Genomic DNA, 24284 nt, shown 5'->3' with positions numbered 1-24284 from the left:
ATCTCCAAGCACTTTCCCTTAGTGTTGGTTTGCAACAGGAGTTTCCAGGTGAAATTCAAAACTGACCCATGTATATGGAGGGCAACAGAATAGGCAGACAGCTCCATCTTGGTAGGTGGCAGTGTAAATAAGCAAGGGAACTTATGTAGGAGGCTTATCTTGGGCAGCTGCAAGCTGTCTACAGAGAAGCCTTAACTGAGTTCAGTCACACTTACTGTCCAGATGGTCTCCACAACACAGTAGCATCTCAAGGCTGCATCCTTGAAATGGCTCCTAGTGTGAGAACATTGGGAAGACTGCACATTCCAAGGAAGGGAGTAGGGAGGAGTCTCCAATTGCCAAGGTCCAGCTTTACGGTCAACCAGTGGTCACCTCCTTTTGATGACCTCTTCCAATAGCCTCCATCTTATAAAAGGCTGTCAGTGGGACCCTGCACAGCCTTTTGTTAGAGCACCTCCCAGTCCAGCACTAAGGTCCAAATAATACTCATATGGAGGAGTTCCATGTTGTGAGACAACCCCACAAAGTAAGAACACCTGTTTATCTGCCCATACCTTTTATTTCTTTGTCAAATTGTGCTCACATGGTGGGGGTCACATTTTCAGGAAGTCTGTATGAAGGAGAAATTTCTTTAACTTTGGGTATTACAAAGCATCTTAACATACAGAATTCTGACACATTTTCTCCCTTTTTCTTGTAATTTTCTCCACAACTATTCATAACTATTCATGGACTGTGTGCTGCAGCCCATGGGGTCACAAAGAGTTGGACATGACTGAATGACTGAACTGAACTGATTCATAAGCAGACATATTAGTGACAATCGTTCTGCCACAAGTCATCATAAGACTCAATTTGTTGTTTAGTCACTAAGTTGTGTCTAACTCTTTTGCAACCCCATGGGCTGTAGCCTGCCATGCTCCTCTGTCCATGGGATTTCCCAGGCAAGAATACTGGAGTGGGTAGCCATTCCCTTCTCCAGGGGGCCTTCCCAACCCAGGGACTGAAACCACGTCTCTTGCATTGGCAGGCAGATTCTTTACCACTGAGCCAAGGAAGACTCAATTTAAACCTTATTAATACATGATAATTTACTATTTTTAAAAGAAATAGATGTAAATTTATAAATTCATATGGCAACTATTAGCATGGTTATAGGAAAGGTTTATATTTTTCTATTGGCTGACATCATGGAGATATATTATCTTTGAAATGATTAACTATTGCTCAGCTACCCCCATAAGGCAATATAGGGAAGCCACCTATGTTGTTGCTTATTTAACTTATATGCAGAGTACATCATGAGAAACGCTGGCTGGAAGAAGCACAAGCTGGAATCAAGATTGCTGGGAGAAATATCAATAACCTCAGATATGCAGATGACACCACCCTTATGGTAGAAAGTGAAGAGGAACTCAAAAGCCTCTTGATGAAAGTGAAAGAGGAGACTGAAAAAGTTGGCTTAAAGCTCAACATTCAGAAAACGAAGATCATGGTATCTGGTCCCATCACTTCATGGGAAATAGATGGGGAAACAGTAGAAACAGTGTCAGACTTTATTTTTTGGGCTCCAAAAATCACTGCAGATGGTGACTGCAGCCATGAAATTAAAAGACGCTTACTCCTTAGAAGGAAAGTTATGACCAACCTAGATAGCATATTAAGAAGCAGAGATATTACTTTGCCAACAAAGGTCTGTCTAGTCAAGGCTATGGTTTTTCCAGTGGTCATGTATGGATGTGAGAGTTGGACTGTGAAGAAAGCTGAGCATTGAAGAATTGATGCTTTTGAACTATGGTGTTGGAGAAGACTCTTCAGAGTCTCTGGGACTGCAAGGAGATCCAGTCAGTCCATCCTAAAGGAGATCAGTCCTGGGTGTTCATTGGAAGGACTGATGCTGAGGCTGAAACTCCAATACTTTGGCAACCTCATGTGAAGAGTTGACTCATTGGAAAAGACCCTGATGCTGGGAAGGATTGGGGGCAGGAGGAGAAGGGGACGATAGAGGGTGAGATGGCTGGATGGCATCACCGACTCGATGCACATGAGTTTGAGTGAACTCCAGGAGTTGGTGATGGACAGGGAGGCCTGGCGTGCTGTGATTCATGGGGTCGCAGAGTCGGACACAACTGAGCGACTGAACCGACTGACCTATGTTGTTATGAGCCTGGTAGCTTATACTGTTTTCCCACAATTCTTCCTTTACCATCTGCCCTTGGCATGGCTCACCCCTGCCTCTGTTAATGTTGGGCTTGTCCACTTGACTTGTCTAATCAACAGAATGTGAGCTGATCAGGATGGGTGTATAGACTTTAAAGATGCTTTGGCTCAGCATTTTGTGCTTCTGCCATGGACCGTGAAAAGAACATGCTCAAGAATCTGCTGGCCAAAATGAGACATCAGAAACAGAAGGGGAGAATAATCTTTTTAACTATGTGAGTTATTTTAAAATCACCCCCTTCTAAGAAAGCAACTGGAGGTTTTCCACCTGGGGAGCGAGCAGAGAACTAGAAACTCAATATAGGAGAGAAGTGATGTGATGGTGGTGGAGATCACAGTATCTCTCATGTCAGGCACAAAGGGCAACCAGCCCAGAATGGATCATATTATATGACTCAATATACTTCCTCGTTGCTTCAGTCATTTTGGTTCTTTTAATTTCTGATGAGTGTATCCTAACTGTGTTAAACAACTAAAACTCATGGATCACACTGTGAGCTGGAGATGCAAAGACAAAGCTGATTCCATCATAGCCATCAACCAGCTCCCTGTCTAGTGGAGGATAAATGCACAGATGATGGCTTAGGTGTTAAATCCTGTCCTAGAAATTGTGCAGATACTTTGTGAAACTGTACACACCTAATGCATCCAATGATGTATGAGCAAGGAGTGAAGAGATACTGAAAAATTCAAATAGCCAACAGACAATCAGAAAACTGGAAATGTGAACCACAATCATTACAATCAGGTACCACTGTATACCTACCACAGTAGCAAAATATGTACATATATTTTTAAACTGATGATGCCACATATTGTCAAGGATATGAACACACACTGCTGTTGGGAGTGCCAGCTGGTATATTTGGAAATCTATTAATATGTAGGAGAACTAAACTTATTAAAGCTGAACATGGGCATACCCATCAACAAATTCAAGCAATTCTACCTCCCAGTATACACAGAAAGAAATGTGTATACTCTGAAAGTGAAGTCGCTCAGTCCTGTCCGACTCTTCACGACCCCATGGACTGCAGCCTACCAGGCTCCTCTGTCCATGGGATTTTCCAGGCAAGAGTACTGGAGTGGGGTGCCATCACCTTCTCCAGTATACTCTGAAAGACATGGCTAATTATAACAGTCCTATAAGGCACTCTGACTTCCCAACACAGTATCTTCCAGAACACATACTGGAAGATTTTCAATTAGGGACTATGTTGGAATGATCTTTTTATGTGGATCTTGGCTGGTTCTATGAAGATTCCTTAAAGGAACTGTGCTGGATATTCCGTGAAATTGTTGTGTCCTAAGTGCAAATTCAAAGACAAGAAAATCAACAGATTAAACTAGAAAAATGATTCAGTTCATTTCAGTTCAGTTCAGTGGCTCAGTCGTGTCCGACTCTTTGCGACCCCATGAATCACAGCATGCCAGGCCTCCCTGTCCATCACCAACTCCCAGAGTTCACTCAGACTCATGTCCATCGAGTCAGTGATGCCATCGAGCCATCTCATCCTCTGCCGTCCCCTTCTCCTCCTGCCCCCAATCCCTCCCAGCATCAGAGTTTTTTCCAATGAGTCAACTCTTCGCATGAGGTGGCCAAAGTACTGGAGTTTCAGCTTCAGCATCATTCCTTCCAAAGAAATCCCATGGCTGATCTCCTTCAGAATGGATTGGTTGGATCTCCTTGCAGTCCAAGGGACTCTCAAGAGTCTTCTCCAACACCACAGTTCAAAAGCATCAATTCTTCGGCACTCAGCTTTCTTCACAGTCCAACTCTCACATCCATACATTACCACTGGAAAAACCATAGCCTTGACTAGATGGACCTTTGTTGGCAAAGTAATGTCTCTGCTTTTGAATATGCTATCTAGGTTGGTCATAACTTTCCTTCCAAGGAGTAAGCGTCTTTTAATTTCATGGCTGCAGTCACCATCTGCAGTGATTTCCCTGATGGCTCAGAGGTTAAAGCGTCTGCCCGCAATGTGGGAAACCTGGGTTCGATCCCTGGGTTGGGAAGATCCCCTGGAGAAGGAAATGGCAACCCACTCCAGTATTCGTGCCTGGAGAATCCCATGGATGGAGGAGCCTGGTGGACTACAGTCCATGGGGTTGCAAAGAGTCAGAAAAATGATTAAGGACCTCCAATTCAAAACAAAACAATCCAATACAGTCATGCAATTTCAAAGAAGAGGTAATCGCAATACAAAAACAATGTTCTAAAAGAAAATCATCATATAGTCTCACTCACAAGATGTAAAAATTCTAAATAAAATAGTAGAAAGTGAAATCAAGTAGTGCATCCAAAACACACACAAACGCACACCAATGGCTAACCTGAGTATACCCGAAACAGGAAGAAGTCAAAGAGTCTGTCAGTATAAATAATTATCACAGTGTAACAAATTAAATACAACTGCAGGAAGAGATGATAAAATGGCATTTGATAAAACTCAGGAGCCATGCCTACTTAGACACAACAAAGATATTTACTCATAAGAGAAAACATTAGAAGGCAACTGAGAATACGATACTGTCATCCTGTCATAGCTAAACAATCAGACTTGGTGACTGAAATTTCCAACTTTATCGTCTCTTTTAGTTATGGTTGCACCTCCCAATGCAGTTTCACACTCTCAAGATGTTATATAAGTCATGAGAATTGGTATTTCCATAGTGGAGTTTGAGATACACCAACTTAAACACAGTTGAACAATTTTCTTCACTACTCTTTAGTCTTTTGATAAGCTGATAAGGTACTTTAGGTAGTTCCTTAAGAGGGTATTTTATTTTATTATTTTTTTTTAAGAGGGTATTTTAGAAGATGCTGCTTCATAAGCTTCTTTAATCAGAGAATTAATTTCCTTTGTTCCTCAAGTACTATTAAGCACTGGTGCCTTCTGAGACCTACAATTTCAGAAATGGTAGGATAAGGTGCTATCGCCATATCGCCTAGTTAACATGTAAATATGGTACCCAGGAGGAGTAAAATACTAACTGGTGATGATATATTCTATTAAAACACTCAAAGTATTCTGCTTTGTGTTACATTTGATTATTACAATTATGCAGAATAATGCTGTCAACCACTAGACCATAAACGACTGAAGAGAGATACCATGGATGGCCTCTCGGCAAAAATGGACATAGAAGTGAGGTGCAGATTAAAACAATGACCAAGATGAACCACAGACATTTGTCAGTCCAGTTCTTATGTAACTGATTTTTTGGAAATCAGTCATTTTTAAAAGGTCAAATTCTGAGTATATAAACATTCTTTTATTTCATCATAACTAATATACTTTCATGTCGGCACTAAATCATAACAGCCACCCAGATGAAAATGAAAAGTCACCAATTTTGAGATGCATTCTGATTTACAAATATTAAATTCTTCTTAGAATTAAGTCATTGCGTGTAATTTCCTACTCTAAAAGTCACACAAATCTAAGATGAACTATCAGAATGAATTAAACTTATACTGATTTTTTTTTTTTTTTTTTTTGGTCATTTAGCCTATATTTCCATTTAAACCAGAAAATTTGGGGCTTGGATATTCCATAAAAATTATTTTCTATTGTGCAATCTTACATCTGGATTCTGCTTACTGGTATTTTAATTAAAAATTTTGCATTTACCTGGGTCAGGAAGTTCCCCTGGAGGAGGGCATGGCAACCCATTCCAGTATTCTTGCCTGGAGAATCTCCATGGACAGAGGAGCCTGTCGGGCTACAGCCATGAGTTCACAAAGAGTCAGACATGACTGAAGCAACTGAACAGGCATGCACGGAAATTCAATTAATCTAGCTTTTGCTTTTTAGAGGCTATCTCCATTTAGTTTTGTTACTAGATATATATGTTATCCAGATGAGATAGTAAAAAAAAATTTTTTTCCTCTTGAAATTGATACCTAAGAAGATGACAATTTCCAACTATTGTTTCTAAAAAAAGAGATCTTGGAGCAATTTTTTTCAGTCTTTTCCTTTGCTTATTGATCCAAATATGTTTAAATAGATTGTGTTGCCTTAAATAAAAAAAGAAAAACTCCATATCTCTAATTATATCTTTTCTTATTAATGATTCTACAATGTTGCCAACTTTCTTGACTTTTCCTTATTCAGATTTACCAAAGTCTGATGAAGTATACATCATACATATCTTATGAAGTATTAAGTATTCTGCTACTCTAATCATTGTCCGACAAGTGAAGAATTTCTTATTCTAATTAAGTTACTTTGTAACTTGTCTCCTGTTTTAAAGTATGAATGTTATCTCTCAACTTATAGAGGGAAGGACAAACTTTTCATTTTTAATTTCCAATCATTCATTGACTGATACTTTTGTAAAATATAATGTTATGGCAATATCAAATTTCTATGAAAGTTTCCAAACATTTACTCTCACTTTCTGCATTTATCTCATGATTGACAGGCAATCATTTTATAGACTGGCAGAACGTCTCTGGACAATAGCTGGAGTAGCACTTGTCTAAAGGCCTTCCTACAATTCTAAGTCAAATGGCTTCTCATTAGGATGAATTCCCTGATGTATTTTAAGATGTTTACCATGATTACAAGTCTTCCCATACTCCTTAAATTCACAGGATTTCACAGCAGTATGAATTCTCTGATATGCAAGAACCAAACTAAATTTAAAATCTTCCCAAATCCCTTTAACAGTTTCTGACAAGCATAATTTTTCCAATGCTTATGAGACTTTGTATTATGAATTAAAGATCTTTACACATTTCCTACATTTAAATGGCTTCACATCATTATAGATGTTCAAGATCATACAGAAGTCGAAAGGCCTTTTCATAGTCCTCATTTTCAAAATATTCCTCACTAATATGAATTTTCTGATATCAGTTATCCATACAGTTTAGGGTTTTTCACATTCCCTACATTCAAAAGGTTTCTCAAGAGTAAGACTTCTCACATTAAGTAAGTTGTCTATACACATACACAAACACATTCTTTCACATTTCTTCAGTCATAAAGTTTCACCAGCATCAACTGCCCCATTTGAATAGGCTGTCCATATAAAGGTTTCCCATACTCTTTGTATTTGTAGGGTTTATCATTATTACTAATTCTTTCATGTTGAACATGGCTTATGCCACAAGTAAAGGTCTTCCCAAATTCCTTACATTGATAAGGTTTCTCACCAGTATGAAATCTCTGATGAACACTAAGTTGATAGTCACTATTGAAGACCTTCCCACAGTCTCTACATTCATAGTATTTCTCACCAGTATGAACTCTCTCATGTTTAACAAGGCTTGAACCCCAACTAAAGGCCTTCCCACATTCCTTACATTTAAAAGGTTTCTCACCAGTATGGATTTTCTGATGTTGAGTAAGGTGATAGCCACGACTAAAGGTCTTTCCACATTCTTTACATTCATAGGGTTTCTCACCAGTATGGATTCTCTCATGTTGAACCAGACTTGAGCCACAATTAAAGGCCTTCCCACATGCCTTACATTTATAGGGTTTCTCACCAGTATGAAATATCTGATGTCGAGTAAGTTGATAGCCACTACCAAAGGTTTTTCCACATTCTTTACATTCATAAGATTTCTCACCAGAATGAACTCTCTCGTGTTTAATGAGGCTTGAACCCCAACTGAAAGCCTTCCCACATTCCTTACATTCAAAAGGTTTTTCACCAGTATGGATTTTCTGATGTTGAGTAAGGTGATAGCCACGACTAAAGGCCTTTCCACATTCTTTACATTCATAGGGTTTCTCACCAGTGTGGATTCTCTCATGTTGAACCAGACTAGAGCCACAATTAAAGGTCTTCCCACATACCTTACATTCGTAGGGTTTCTTGCCAGTATGAAATATCTGATGTCGAGTAAGTTGATAGCCCCAACAAAAACCCCTTCCACAAATTTTACATACATAAGGTTTCTTACCAGTATGGATTTTATGATGCTGAGTAAGTTGATAGCCACGACTGAAGGCCTTCCCACATTCTTTACATTTATAAGGTTTCTCACCTGTATGAATTATCTCATGTTTAGCAAGGCTTGAGCCCCAAAAAAAGGCCTTCCCACATTCTTTACATTCATAAGATTTCACACCAATATGAATTTTCTGATGTTGAGTAAGGTGATAGCCACGACTAAAGGCCTTCCCACATTCTTTACATTCATAGGGTTTCTCACCAGTATGAATTCTCTCATGTTTAACAAGGCTTGATCCCCAACTAAAGGTCTTCCCACATTCCTTACATTCATAAGGTTTCTCACCAGTATGAAATCTCTGATGCACAGTGAGTTGATAGGCACTTAAAAAGTCCTTCCCACATTCTTTACATTCAAAATGTTTTTTAGCCATATGAATTCTCTCATGTTGAACAAGTTTTGAGCCATGTTTGTAGGCCTTCCCACATTCCTTACAAATGTAAGGTTTTTCTTGATTAGGAGTTCTTTGATGTGCAATAAGAGATTCATGCTTTTTGTAAGTGGGCATTTTTTCATAGCTGATTATCACTTGACTGAACAATCTCTCTTGGTGTCCCTGGAGCCCCTTGAATCTGCTCTTACACTTCCAGTTATTTTTGAAAATGGATGCCTCGAGCTCAATGGTTTTACTTCTTTCCTTTATCTTCCACTGGGAAAAATTTATTTCAAAAATGTCCTTTTTTGAAAATGTATTTTTTGTCTCATATGTCGACTCCAAATCTGAAAGAAAACAAGAAAACCACAACATTTTATTCCCTTAACCAGAAAAAAAAGTCCTTTATACTAGAGGTAAAGACAAATTGAAAATAATACTCATAAGTGAACTGAATCAGGAGACTTAGTAAATTCCTAAACACAAGCCTCTCTCCTGTCCAAAAACAAATTCAGTTGTGATTTTTCAGCTCTTGTGATCTCATTGTTCTTTTTTTTTTTTGGCCTTTTTTTTAATTTATTTTTTATTAAAGGATAATTGCTTTACAGAATTTTGTTTTCTGTCATCATCATGTTCTGATTTGACAGTTTTCTGGAGGATTCCACGAAGGTCATTTTAACAAGTTCCTCATCATCTTCCTTTGTAAACAGTCTCTTAAACTAAAATGTGCCCTTCCACCAATCAAGTCACTGGGCAAAGGATACTAGGATCTGAATTCAGGGCTGCTAAGGTGAGTGGAATTTGTGATTCAAGGTTTATCAAAGGAGAAGCCATGCAAAGGAGCCCCAGGAACCTATGCAGGGGTTCTTCCTTGGATCTGTAACCAAATATGCATTCACAAGGTGCCTGGGGTATTGACTACAATCAGAGATTCTAGAAGTTGCACACTGGAAGTCAACCCAGTTCAAATGGATAGACCTCAATGAACACTCCCAAGCATCTACTTTGAGGTCTCTCAAAGACCATATATTGAAAGTAAGAACCATACCCTGGAGCAATAGTTTTCAAATTTTTTGGTCTCAGTAGACTCATACTCTTCAATATTGGTGAATCCCTTGCTTGTGCATGTGTAAGTATATCTGAAATACAAAGTATACAAATCTAGTGTTTTTGCCTATTGGTGATTGTATAATACCTTGGTAAGCTAATAAATGTTGGATGAGTACAGTGGAAATGATTGTGGGAGGCAATTTTAATCAACAATAACTGGGCACAGGCCTAAACTGCACTGACTATTGCTATTTTATTTAATAATTTCTTGTTGTTTTGTATACAATAACATTTGGATGTGAAGACTGTGTGTATATCCAAAAGGAAGCCAGTATTTAAACTGACCAACCTAATATTACAATTACTTTGAGATGACCAAATGTAAACTAAAAGGAGTGCACTTATGTACAACTTAGCCTCAATAAGTAGTTCAACAAATAAGAATTGAGCTTCCATTATAATTACTTGGTATTTGAATGTTTTTGTTTAAGGCTCAACAGTGATAGTAAATGAACAGAAGTTTAACTTCTTTTTAGATGTTCAAAAAAAAAAAAAGCATTGAGGACCCAAAAGAGCTTTTGTTTATATAGGTTATATCTTTTGAAATTAACCATATTAGAAATTAAAACTGAGAAATTAAAAGTTATTAATTTATTTAAAAATGATAAATCATTAATGTTAAATAACACATTTTATGAAAAGTAACCATATTTGGAAGAAAAATTCCAAAACAAAAAATTAATGAATAACTTCTTAAAATATGTTGTAAGTCTCTTTAATATCTGGCTTAACAGAGGACAACTGGATTCTTTTGCATTCAAACTGTGGCAATGCTATTTTGGTTGAAGAAACAGCACTGAAGAAAACAGCATATGAAGAAAATCCAGCCTCTAACAGATATATAATTATAAAATAGCAGAATATTCTATGAGCTTGTTTAGGTAATAGTGGATGCTATTCTTTGATATAGTAAAACATGAGAAGTGATGGTTTCTTAAAAGGTTAGTTCCAAGGTAGAGTATGCAACCACACCCATGAAATTTTCATATTATGTTACAGAATCCATTGCACTTTAGATGATTTTCTTTTATCCATGCATAATTCTGTAATATCATGCACTGGTCATTTGAAAAATACTGGTTCACTGAATTCTGCAGATATTTGAAATGCTGACATATTTCATTACATAATATCGAAGAAAACCATAAGTTAAAAATATATCTACCTCATCAGAAAAATAGTTACTGGGAAGCTGTAAAGCTCAAAATAATGGATATAAGCTTCACACAATTCTAATTTTTACTTGAAAGTTTAAATTTTATCATTGGCAATAAATACTCTTAGTTGTTCTTAAAGTGACATGCTCATTAAGAAGAAAATGTTTTCCAACTATTCAAGCCTTCAACCATAGTGTGCCTGTCAGTCATTCTTTCAAGGAAAAAAAAAGGGGGGGTGTTCCATGAAAAAAGCAGCTAGTTTAACTCATAATTCAAACAATGACACAGGCAGTTTCCTGCAAGGTAACCACTATACTTCAGTATACAGCAGAAGAGCTTAATGAAGACTTTCCATCTCATCACACAGAATATTTTCAAAATGCATCCTCAAGGATCGGTTTTTAATAAAATGAGGCCCAGAGCAGGACCTGAAGGTCAGCCGGCACGAGGACGGTCACAGTGTAAAAGGATTTTCTCATGTCAGGAGTCAGAATGCAAGCAAGGTAAGGACACGTGTTCATGTGCTGAGTGACTTGGCATGGGTTGTCACAGTCCAAGTGGGATAAGAAAGGCAATCACATGATCAAGGTGGTGGTGGCAGTGGTAACAGAAGACTGGTTAGTCACAGAGAGTTTGATCAATAAATACAGTCATCCCTTGGTGGTATCTTGGGGGACTGGTTCCAGAACCCACCTCAGGTACCCAAGGATGCAAAGTCCCATAGTTGGCCCTCCTTTTCCATGGATGTAGAACCTGTGGAAACGGAGAGTCTACTGTATATTTCTTGACAAAAATCTGCATATAAGTGGACCTTCATGGTTCAAACCCATGTTGTTCAAGGGTCAACTATAAATAGATTAAGAATAATGGAACCCATGTTTTTCATTGTCAGAAAAGGGAGTTAGAAATATGGAAGGTGAATAAACTAAATGAAACCTGTAGTGTTGAAAAGGAACTGGAGACATCTATGTGAACTCATGGGATAGATGTAAATGTGTGTACATATATGCATGCGTGCATATAAACATATTCTCTTCCTACTCTGTTCACTGAGAGGGCCTAGGGACAGCCATTCCCCAGCAGCAATGAGCAAATCTAGCACTCAGATTCTGGCTTCTAAATACCATACTCAACTAAAAGGAACCAGGGCACCTTGAAGAAAAGGCTGACTTTAGGGCTGGAACATGGAGTTATGTCAGAAAATAAGGAGGTGCTCTAAGTGTGATGGAGACATGCCAAAGGACACAGAAGCTACTATTTAAAGGGTTCCCATGGATCACCTCTGGAACCAGCTCATATATTTTGAGCTTCAAAATAAATAATGGGAAGAACAAATTACAACCTACTGACTAGAAATCCAACATATGAATAAACTGAAAGTTTGAAGAGGAATACAACATTTAATAGCCTCAAAGTTCCTCCTCATAAAAGTCTCATTAAAGGGGTTAATTTCCAAAATATACAAACAGCTCATACAACTCAATATCAATAAAGACAAACAACCCAATCAAAAAACGGGCACAAGACCTACATAGACATTTCTCCAAAGAACACATACAGATAGCCAACAGGGACATAAAAAAATGCTCTACATCACTAATTACTATAGAAATGCACAACAAAACTGCACTGAGGCACCCCTTCATACCAGTCAGAATGGCCACCATAAAAGTCTATAAGTAATAAATGCTGGAGACAGGGTGGAGAAAAGGGAACCCTCATACACTGTTGGTGGGAATGTAAAATGGTACAGTCACTATGGAGAACAAAAACAGAGGTTCCTTAAAAAAATAAAAATAGAGCAATTATTATTATTCAGTAATCCCACTCCTGGGCATATATCTTGAAAAGACAAAAACTCTAATTCAAAAAGATACATGCACCCCATGTTCATAGCAGCATTATTTATAATAGCCAAGACATGGAAACAACCCAAATGCCCATCAATAGACAACTGGTTTAAGAGAATATGATATATATACACACAATGGAATATTACTTAGCCATAAAAAGGAATGAAATATTGCCATTTCCAGCAACATGGATGGTGCTAGAGAATATCATACTAAGTGAAGTAAGTCAAGCAGAGGAAGACAAATATTATATGACATCACTTATATGTGGAATCTAAGAAATAATACAAATGAATCTATATACAAAACAGAAACAGACTCAGAGACATAGAAAAGAAACTTATGGTTACCAAAGGGGAAAGTCTGGGGAGGAAGAAATTAAGAGTATGGGATTAACAAAACTACTATACACAGAATAGAAAAACAATAAGCATTTACTGTATAGCACAGGGAACTATAGTCAATATCTTGTAATAACCTATAGTGGAATACAATCTGAAATATATATATATACACACACATATATATGTATAACTGAATCACTTTGCTATATACTTGAAACATAATATTGTAAATTTTTATTCAAGAAATAAGGAATATAAATCAAGAAAAGATGAATGGTTTCAGACTGAAACTAAACAATCCAAATTCCTATGAAAACAACAACACAACTGTATATTATCTAACCCGTGCTTATCTCCAGGACCAGCACACACTCCTTTACTAACTCTACCCTTCTTAGAGTTCTTCCAATAAAGTTCCTTACCACCTTCAGGGCCTTTGCCCTTCAGTTCACAGGTATTCATATAACCTGATTCTAGACCTCACATTTCTATTCAAAAAAGCTTTCCCTGACCCCCTTATCTGAATTAGCTGTATCAGTTCCCATCATTTTCTGTTCTCTTATGCTGCCTGCCTCTCATGAACATGTTTCATTACATGATACTATTTATCTATTTATTTACTTATTTATGTTTCTCCCCAATGACACAAAGTACACAAGAATGAGCAAGTTATCAATCTTGTTCCTGATGGTATTAATAGTGCCCACTATGCAGCCTGGCTAGGAGTAGGAACTCCAAATATGTGGTGAATTGATGAACGAGTATGTATATTCATTCACATACACAAATGCAAAACAGCTGGAAAATAGCTATATCCAACATATAAGTAAAATAGTTCCAATGAGAACAAAAAAGAATTCCTCACTGAAATGGGAGGGAAATAGAAGAAGAGAAACAAGGAGTCTCAGAAATGAGATCATGATGAAGTTTCTCCGGTAGCTCAAACTGAGATCTCTATCTTCTCCCAGGTGTCAGGCCTTCACTCCACAGGCCTTGGTCCTTCATAAGGAACTTCCAAACACCATCCCAGCTGTTCCCTTTCTCCTCCTGTGTGACCTGTGAGGTTGTTCCCTGGGCTGATAGCTCCCTCCTGCCTTTGCCTTCCTGGGATCTAACTTCTTGCACCTCCTCACATCCCCAATTATCCAGGGCTCTTCTCCTTGCTCCAATAATGCTGCTATATCTGGCTTAGAAATGGAGTGTCTGCTTGCAGGAAAAGAAATCTCAAATGGTGCAGAGATTTGTTTTTTGTTTTTTTAATTATAAGTGCAAAACATTTGGTTAAATTTGCAATAAAGGTAAAAATAATATTGACAAAGACTCCAGAGAAGAGCGAAATAGTGGGAATGAAGAACATGAGATCATATAAAGTAGAAAAATGACCTTGTTTTAGGCTCATTCAGGTTCTACCTCTTTTGAGCAAACAGAACACATAATGGTGATTTTAAAACACAGATTCTAGAGCCAGACTTCTTAGGTTCAACTGTTGCCACTGTGTCCCCACCAGCTGTGTGACCTTGGGAGATCATTTAAACTGTGTATGTGCCTCAGTAATCTCATCTATAAAAAGGGTTAAAAATAGTACTTACCTCATGGGGATGTTGTAAAAGTTAAAAACATTCATGTATTTGCTCTGCTTAGTACAGGGCCTGGTTTTTAGTAAGCATAATGTTAACTATTAATGTTATTATTGTTACTGTTGTTATTTTGCTAAGGTGAAAACAAGTTTTGTGAGACATTTCTAGGATTTAACTCAGTGTAGGATTTAACTTTGTCAAGTGCAAAGTTTAGATTGTAATTTTCAACTTCAAATATGTTGGAAGTAAAGGAACATGTTCACTTAGCATGCAATGAATTTCTGTTCATTCAATCCACCACTCTATTAAAGTAGAGAGGTTCTTCTGAGAGCCACAGTGTATCAGGATTTTGTTTCTAGCTGTACTTCCCATATGTGGGTCAGAATATAACAAAGGGGAGCAATTCTTTAAGGTGAATAAAAATCACCAGGGACCATAAGTAAATACAGATGCTGGAGCAGGACCTGACAAGCTGCAACTTCTAACAAACCCTGGAAGAAGCTGATGATAGGTGTTTGTGTAACACTTAAAAATAAAAAAGTTAAAACCCCATGTAAACCAAATCATGGCTTCTAATCACTGAGAGAACAATCCACATTATTCCCCGAAACCAACACCACAGCCTGTCACCTGGGCTCTTCCTGTCTCCCTCACTCACTTCTGGGTACTCTCTCTTTCACTAACTCTATTCTGGCCTTTCTATGGTCCCTCACACAAAAGAACCACACTATGACTAGCAAGGACAGAGATCACCTGTAGAAATGCTGATGTTAAACACAGTATGAAATGTGGTTTCTCTGACAGTAGTTATGAAATAAACATATGCCCCATAATACAAACCCAGCTCCTTGGTCATTGAAGAGACGCCACTGCAGAAAAGGCCAGAGGAGGGCTGAAGCTCCCTGAGGGATGGGATGATCAAGGTGCTCAATGAACCCATTTCTAAGCCAATGAATACCAAAGCATTATTTTGAGAACATGAAGGAGAAATTCACCTGATTTCTTCAAAAAGAGCCCTGTAATTCCCTGTGGAGAAAGCTGATGTTGCAGATAGAAAAGTAAATTATTTCAGGCATATGACCTTACCCAGTGAGACCAAATTGCTGTAGTTCTCCAACATCACATCCACATACAAGTCCCTCTGAGCAGGGTTCAGAAATTCCCACTCCTCCTGAGAGAAGTCAATGGCCACATCCCTGAATGTCACCACGCCCTAAAACCAAAAACCCACTCATTACTTGTGAAATTAAAGAAATTTAAAAAATATTTCCAAGAGGAAAAAGAGAGAAGTATGAAGGATAACCTATAAGAAGAGAAAAATATAGCAACCAAGTCAGCTGAAAGCCTGTGAAACAGATGGGTAGGAAAAAGTAAGGAAATTAGTATGATTAAAGCAGAGTGTCTACACGTTCAAGAAGAAACCTGTTATCGCAGAAAGAACTTCCTGTATACTGTGAGATAACTCAGCTGCCCAGATCTGTCTGATATGCATAAAATAATCCTAGTTTCTCCTCTATTAAATAAAAAGTGTGTTGGGGGAAGGGACAGGGATGTTTATGGGTGTGTATACATACATACAACCTGCTGTGTGCCCACTTCATAAATTCTTTATATATAGGAATTGCTACACCATCTTGTCCCTTTAAAAAAATATGAAAAAAACCTCACTTTTCCCAAATGTACTATAAAATCTCTTATTTTAGAAAAATGATTTCCATTAAATTAAAGATTACCATTAAACCTCAAGTGAATCATTCTGTTAGACTATATCATAGGCATTTTCCTTTTTCTTCTTATAACTTATATTAATTTTTTACTGAAGTATAGTTGATTTATAATATTGTGCTAGTTTCAGGTATTGGAGAAGGCAATGGCACCCCACTCCAGTACTCTTGCCTGGAAAATCCCATGGATGGAGGAGCCTGGTAGGCTGCAGTCCATGGGGTCGCCAAGAGTCAGACACGACTGAGCGACTTCACTTTCACTTTTCACTTCCATGCATTGGAGAAGGAAATGGCAACCCACTCCAGTGTTCTTGCCTGGAGAATCCCAGGGACGGGGGAGCCTGGTGGGCTGCCGTCTATGGGGTCACACAGAGTCGGACACAACTGAAGTGACAGCAGCAACAGCAGCAGTTTCAGGTATATAGCACACGGATTTCAGATTCTTTTCCTTTATAGGTAATTATAAAATACTGAGTATAGTTCCCTGTGGTTAGCATTTTTTTCTTATTGTGATGAATTTAATACATAAAACATTTTTATCAGATGCAACTCAGTTCATCATATGAATGTACAAGATTAATAACTATTATACATTTAGGGTGAACAAAACTTTTAAAGATTTTCTTAATTCCAGGAGTCTGTTATCATCCAGTATTTAAGAATCTGGATCCTCTTCTTATGTGGTACCATCAACCATCCATCGCTTAACACATTCCTTGTTCTCGAGTTGAAAGATACGGATAGAAGATCAGACATGACACAGATGTCATAACCTGGTCAATAACAAAATGGACTTTGACACTGGTGTTTATTGATAAGGGAATCCCTGGAAAGAACCACTTACTCCCCACTCTAATCCTGAAAGTTTACAAAACATGTGATCTCATACAAACTGAAGCTGAAACTAAGAAATCCTATATTCTATGTTATCTTTCTGGAAAACTCAGGTCTGTGTAGAAGTTCCAAGTTTTCCTGTGTGATCCAAAGGAACCCTCATCACTAACTCATTACACCACAGACTTGTCATGGGAATGAGAAACCCTAATAAGGGAAACGGGGCAGCCCTGGCTGAACGAAGATGGAAGTAATAACAAAAGGCAAGACTTAAGACAGCCTGATATGGATCTGTGCCAGTTAAACACCAAAGCTCTACCAGAGAATACACAATTGAAACTCTTCCCATGGGTGACCATTCAGCTGGCTAAGGGCAGAGCACCCTGACCCGCTTCTTTGATAGCTGCATATTAGCCTGAAAAAGGAAAACTATTGAGGAAACTTCATCCTTTTTTTTTTCCTAGATAGAACATGAATTAATCAGCATCTTGGCTTGCAAAAGGAAAACTGGTGCTTTCCACAGGTCTGAAGTCTTCATTCTCTCCTCTTTCCTCCTCTTATATGAATCCTCTTCATGCCTTTGAAAGATGATGAACTCAACCTACTGCTGGTTTTCCTAGTATATAAATAAAAGCGAACTGATTGTTCAGTATATTTCTTTGTGTTATTCTTGGACAGATGCTCAAATATTTCCCTTAGAGGACTCCATCCCTTCACTGCTCTTGATGGAAGACTGAGCCACAGGAGATGTTGAGTTAAGTGGTTGATGAATACGATGGTGCTGATTGGAAATGGCACAGAGGGCAGACGCTGGGATATTTGGCATCACCCTTTACTGGAACAGGAAGAACTGAGAAGGAGGTTCAAGGAGGGGGTTCTATTAAGTAGAAAGCTTTAGGGTAATTCAGGAAAAGATCCACATGACCTAAACATCACAACATGTCAAGGAGAAAGACCAACTTACGTCAGTCATGGTTCTAGAATCCCAGGAACTAATTAGTGCTCCATAGAGTTCCTCTATTGGTGAAGCACAGAGTCCAGAAAAGCCAGAGCTGCAGAAGGAAAAAGAAGCTTTAGTCCAGGTGTGCTGAAGTGAGCCTGTCCTAACTTAAACAACTGAATAAAAAGACATCAAAATAATAAGAATGATTATGGGATATAATTTTAACTTCCTTTTCTATACATTTCCCAGATTGGTGAATGTTTTGCAACAAACCTGTGTTAACTCTGAAATCAGAAAAATAAAAGTGAAAGTTGCTCAGTCGTGTCCAATTCTTTGCGACCCCATGGACTGTAGTCTGCCAGGCTCCTCTGTCCGTGGAATTCTTCAGGCACAAATACTGGAGTGTGTAGCTGTTCTATTCTCCAGGGGATCTTCCCAACCCAGGGATTGAACCCAGGTCTCCCACATTGCAGGCAGATTCTTTTCCATCTTGAGCCGCCAGAGAAGCCCAAGAATACTGGAGTGAGCAGCCTATCCCTTCTCCAGGAAGTTTCCTGACCCAGGAGTCAAACTGGGGTCTCCTGAATTGCAGGTGAATTTTTACCAGCTGAGCTACCAGGGAAGCCCAATTAGAAAAATAAAGATATTTCCAAATGTAAAAAATTGAGTGATAGGGAATTCAGTCATGAAGAAAACTGAACCAACAGGCCCAACACTGAAAATCAGTGGGTCTGAAACAAATGACACCTACCAGCTCCTCAACATCTTGTAGCTGTAGCACAGTGAGACACTTTCACTGTCAAGATTCTCCTGTGAATGAACACAAATTATTTTTTCCCTTCAAAGTCAGAGCAGGGCAATCTACACACATAAACACAACAATATTTCCTACAGAGTAGATACTTAACCAGTGTGGCTACACCATTCTCATTCTTCACTGAATGGTCAATTTAAAACATTTGGATATAATCCTTGAAAAATGTCTTCCAATGCATCCGAGGATTTGAACAATTTGCCATATGAACAGATGGCTACTGACTGAGGAGAAGGACAATAGGGGGTCTCTGGGGAAAGGGCTGCATCAGCGTGGTGGGTCATTCACCAGAAGGCCCAGGACAGACACTACTAATGGAGATATTTAACGTCAAGGAAAACAAAAATTCTCATAATTATAAACAAAGGTGGGACTTCCCTGGCAGTCCAATGGTTAGGACTTCGCCTTCCAATCCAGGGAGTGTGAGCTCGATCCCTCTGGCCAAAAAACCCAAAACATATAACAGGAGCAACGTTGTAACAAATTCAATAAAGACTTAAAAAAGAGAAGCAGAGAGAGATAAGAAACAAAGGGAACTATGAATTAAAAAAAGAAAGACAAATTCATCTGAACCTTGATTTCTAAGTATGCAACAAAAAATATGCAACCGTTATTTCCTACGTCTCAGGGTCGTCTCAGAAGCCCAGCAGCACCGGGGGTGGCGGAGGAGGTGGGGGTGAGGGGGTCGGTAGGGACGGCGAGAAGGGATGAGAAGAAATCGTGAGACACCAGAATTCCTTGGAACACAGATAGACCTAACTAAAAACAAACAAAACACTCTCCGGGGGCACATCTGCCGTCGTCCACACACAAACAAACGGAATTAAAGGGGAAGCTGCAACTCAGCTGAGAGCAATTCCTGGGGACAGAGGTCTGGTTGCAGCGGTGCTGACACGTGAAGCTGGCCCCGCAAAGAGGAATCGTACACATCTTCCCAGGGGACTTCCAGATGTAAAACTGTAAAATTCTCATCTCAAGACTCGACCTGTGTCTTCTTGCCGGAAACACACATTCTAGGGCTTAATACAGGGCTCCTTTTCTTGTGGTCACTTAACTCAGGCAGCGACTGAGGGAACCTAGAGCGTCCGCCAAAGCAAACCACACGTACCCACAAGACCACGCACCTCGTCACTCTGTCACACAGTCCCAATCTCCCACACCGTTAGGGAGACACACTCTAGCTCTGTCACGCCGTCTGTCACACACCATTTTTCTCAGACTCTCGCTCACACACCAGGCTTGAGGCTCCGGACACCACACAACCTGTCAGCCGCCGGGCCTTCTCACCTCGAGCGCCTCCCCCCTCTCACTGCCGTTTCTGACAGGGCGCTGGAGAAGTCCGCTGAGCCCTCCCACCCTGATTGGGGGCTGACCACTTTCTCCAACGCGTCCAACTCACCGCGCAGAGTCCAAAAATCTCGAAGACACCGGAAAGAGACCCAGAGACTGAGGTTAGTTTAGGCCCAGAGGTTCATGGGAAATAAGAGCCCGAAAATCCTCAGAGGCTCTAGCCCAGCGCTTCGAAGCGCTCTCCGCAAACTCGCCCCGCCTGGAGAGGATTTGTGCCGAAAGACTTCTGGGAAATGTAGTCCGGGGACAGCGAATCCCCCGGAAGATGGGAACCTGGACCTTCATCCCAGCATGCAACTTGGCTCCGCCTGTCACGGGCGCCTTTTCTAAAGCCAATCTGAATTTCTGATCTTTGCCGGAGAGAGAAGAGTATTGGCCGAACCTAATGGCTTCGTTGTCTTTGGCGTGGCTGAGGGAAAGTTAAGAAGTTGTCAACGAAGATCGAGGAAGACATTCTCAAGTCCAGGGCAGGTGGAGATGGGGGTTATGATAGCTTACCTTGAACGATGTCGGATTTGTGATCTCCGAAAAAGATTTAGTTTCAGGACCAGAGACCGGGCTTGATCATTTAAGAGCTTTTGTGTAGCAGAGTTTTATTAAAGTATGAAAAGGGACAGAGAAAGCTTCTGACATAGGCATCAGAAAGTGGACGGAGAGTACCCCCCTTGCTAGTCTTAGCAAGGGAGCTATATACTTTGGTCATTACAATAAATCAAAAGAATGTCTCAAGATTGTAAAGGTCTTACTACGCCCACTCCCACAATTTACATTTTAAGCTGACAGGAGTAGTTCAGTTCAGTTCAGTTGCTCAGTCGTGTCAGACTTATTGCAACCCCACGGACTGCAGCACACCAGGCCTTCCTGTCCATCACCGACTCCTGGAGGTTACTCAAACTCATGTCCATTGAGTTGGTGATGCCACCCAACCATCTCATTCTCTGTCGTCCCCTTCTCCTCCTGCTTTCAACCTTTCCCAGCATCAGGGTCTTTTCAAATGAGTCAGTTCTTTGCATCAGGTGTCCAAAGTGTTGGAGTTTCAGCTTCAACATCAGTCCTTCCAATGAATATTCAGGACTGATTTCCTTTAGGATAGACTGGTTGGATCTCCTTGCAGTCCAACGGACTCTCAAGAGTCTTCTCCAACAACACAGTTCAAAAGCATCAATTCTTTGGCGCTCAGCTTTCTTTATAGTCCAATTCTCACATCCATACACGACTGTTGGAAAAACCATATCCTTGACTAGATGGGCCTTTGTTGGCAAAGTAATGTCTCTGCTTTTCAATATGCTATCTAGGTTGGTCATAAATTTCCTTCCAAGAAGCAAGCATCTTTTAATTTTATGGCTGCAGTCACCATCTGCAGTGATTTTGGAGCCCCCAAAATAAAGTCTGTCACTGTTTCCACTGTTTATTTGCCATGGAGTGATGGGACCAGATGCCATGATCTTAGTTTTCTGAATGTTGAGCTTGAAGCCAATTTTTTCACTCTCCTCTTTCACTTTCATCAAGAGGCTCTTTGATTCTTCTTCGCTTTCTGCCATAAGGGTGGTGTCATCTGCATATCTAAGGTTATTGATATTTCTCCTGGCAATCTTGATTCCAGCCTGTGTTTCATCCAGCCTAGCATTTTTCATGAGGTACTCTGAATATAAGTTAAATAAGCAGGGTGACAATATACAGCCTTGACACACTCCTTTACCAATGTGGAACCAGTCTGTTATTCCATGTCCAGTTCTAACTGTTGCTTCCTGACCTGCATACAAATTTCTCAAGAGGCAGGTCAAGTGGTCTGGTATTCCCATCTCTTTAAGAATTTTCCACAGTTTGTTGTGACCCACACAGTCAAGGGTTTTAACATAGTCAATAAAGCAGAAATAGATGTTTTTCTGGAACTCTCTTGCTTTTTCGATGATCCAATGGATGTTTGCAATTTGATCTCTGGTTCCTCTGCCTTTTCTAAAACCAACTTGAACATCTGAAAATTTATGGTTCACGTACTGTTGAAGCCTGGCTTGAAGAATTTTGAGCATGACTTTACTAGCGTGTGAGATGAGTGCACTCATGTGGTAGTTTGAGCATTCTTTGGCATTGCCTTTCTTTGAGATTGGAATGAAAACTGACCTTTTCCAGTCCTGTGGCCACTGCTGAGTTCCAAATTTGCTGGCATATTGAGTGCGGCACTTTCACAGCACCATCTTTTAGGATTTGAAATAGCTCAACTGGAATTCCATCACCTCCATCAGCCCTCCTAAGGCTCACTTGACTTCGCATTCCAGGATGTCTGGCTCTAGGCGAGTGATCACACCATCGTGATTATCTGGGTCATGAAGATCTTTTTTGTATAGTTCTTCTGTGTATTCTTGCCACTTTGTCTTAATATCTTCTGCTTCTGTTAGGTCCCTACCATTTCTGTCCTTTGTTGTGCCCATCTTTGCATAATATGTTCCCTTGGCATCTCTAATTTTCTTGAAGAGATCTCTAATCTTCCCATGCTATTGTGTTCCTCTATTTCTTTGCATTGATCACTGAGGAAGGCTTTCTTATCTCTCCTTGCTATTCTTTGGAACTCTGTATTCAAATGGGTATAGCTTTCCTTTTCTCCTTTGCCTTTCACTTTTCTTTTCACAGCTATTTGTAAGGCCTCCTCAGACAACCATTTTGCCTGTTTGCATTTCTTTTTCTTGGGGATGGTCTTGATCTCTGCCTCCTGTACAATGTCACAAACCTCCATCCATAGTTCTCCAGGCACTCTGTCTATCAGATTGAATCCCTTGAATCTATTTGTCACTTCCACTATATAATCATAAGGGATTTGATTTAGGTCTTGCCTGAATGGCCTAGTGGTTTTCCCTACTTTCTTCAATTTAAGTCTGAATTTGGCAATAAGAAGTTCATGATCTGAGCCACAGTCAGTTCCCGGTCTTGTTTTTGCTGACTGTATAGAGCTTCTCCATCTTTGGCTGCAAAGAATATAATCAGTCTGATTTCGGTGTTGACCATCTGGTGATATCCATGTGTAGAGTCTTCTCTTGTGTTGTTGGAAGAGGGTGTTTGCTATGACCAGTGCGTTCTCTTGGCAAAACTCTGTTAGCCTTTGCCCTGCTTCCTTCTGTACTTTAAGACCAAATTTGCCTGTTACTCTAGGTATTTCTTGACTTCCTACTTTTGCATTCCAGTTCCCTATAATGAAAAGGGCATCTTTTGGGGTGTTAGTTCTAGACGATCTTGTAGGTCTTCATTAGAACCGTTCAACTTCATCTTCTTCAGCATTACTGGTCAGGGCATAGACTTGGATTACTGATATTGAATGGTTTGTCTTGGAAATGAACAGAGATATAATATATATTTTAAGATGACAGGATTAGTCAGAAGGTTCTCAAGAAGGAGAAATATGTCCACAAGCAGGATACATTGTTGTTATATTATCATTGGTACAGAGTTTAAGGGAGAACATATCCTTGAGCAAGATGAGTTGTTTTGTTGTGCAATCATCAGCTCTGGGCTTAAAGAACAAAATGTTTGTCCTTTTCTCCTCCTTGAGAACTCCAGACCCCTATCTCCTCCTCTGGGACCTTGGACTTCTTGTCAACCTACCTAGGAATTGAGTCTCTCAGTTAGGGGGCTTAGGCCTCAGTGAGCTGAGGCATCTGGGGTAAAAGTTGTGGAAATGACCCTGAGCTGGGCCACGACAAGCTTGCCTGGGTATGAAAGACTGGAGCAGGGTCTGGCAGTTGAAAAGATGAGTGTGTATTGCCTTAGGTGAGCCTGTGGATGCAATTCGATGTCTGGAGCACTGTAGAGTTGTTTATATTGATGGGATAGTTTCTGCAAATATGAATCTCTGTTTCCTAGGCTTCCCTGGTGGCTCAGCTGGTAAAGAATCTCCCTGCAATGTGGGAGACCTGGGTTCGATCCCTGGGTTGAGAAGATCCCCTGGAGAAGGGAATGGCTACCCACTCCAGTATTCTTCCCTGGAGAATTCCATGGACTGTATACTCCATGGGGTCGCAA

At 39.8% G+C, this 24284-nt stretch overlaps 1 protein-coding gene across 9 annotated transcripts in view; it reads right to left on the bottom strand.

The window, feature by feature from the left end:
* The window catches only part of ZNF283 (zinc finger protein 283), a 44963-nt gene extending 24458 nt beyond the window's left edge, over positions 1 to 20505 (bottom strand). For 3 of the 9 annotated variants that reach the window (XR_006640265.1, XR_006640266.1, XR_006545837.2), the window contains exons 1-3: positions 18861 to 20316; positions 18131 to 18218; positions 15695 to 15821 (exon numbers count right to left, since the gene is read on the bottom strand). Coding sequence is in view for 6 of the 9 variants with exons in the window: in XM_025269259.3 (XP_025125044.3) it covers positions 7209 to 8914; positions 15695 to 15821; positions 18131 to 18218; positions 18861 to 18874 (1935 nt within the window). In the remaining 3 variants the exon portion in view is untranslated. Of the gene's footprint in view, positions 1 to 4347; positions 8915 to 15694; positions 15822 to 18130; positions 18219 to 18382; positions 18446 to 18860 lie in introns of those variants that run through there. The other 6 variants (XM_025269259.3, XM_025269258.3, XM_025269261.3 and 3 more) reach the window with 6 other exon arrangements.
* Between the last annotated feature and the right edge of the window lie 3779 nt (positions 20506 to 24284).

The sequence above is a fragment of the Bubalus bubalis genome, chromosome 18 (assembly GCF_019923935.1).
Source record: "Bubalus bubalis isolate 160015118507 breed Murrah chromosome 18, NDDB_SH_1, whole genome shotgun sequence".
NCBI lineage: Eukaryota > Metazoa > Chordata > Mammalia > Artiodactyla > Bovidae > Bubalus > Bubalus bubalis.
Note: the sequence above shows the minus strand (reverse complement) of the source record. Positions and strands in the feature narration are given on the sequence as shown.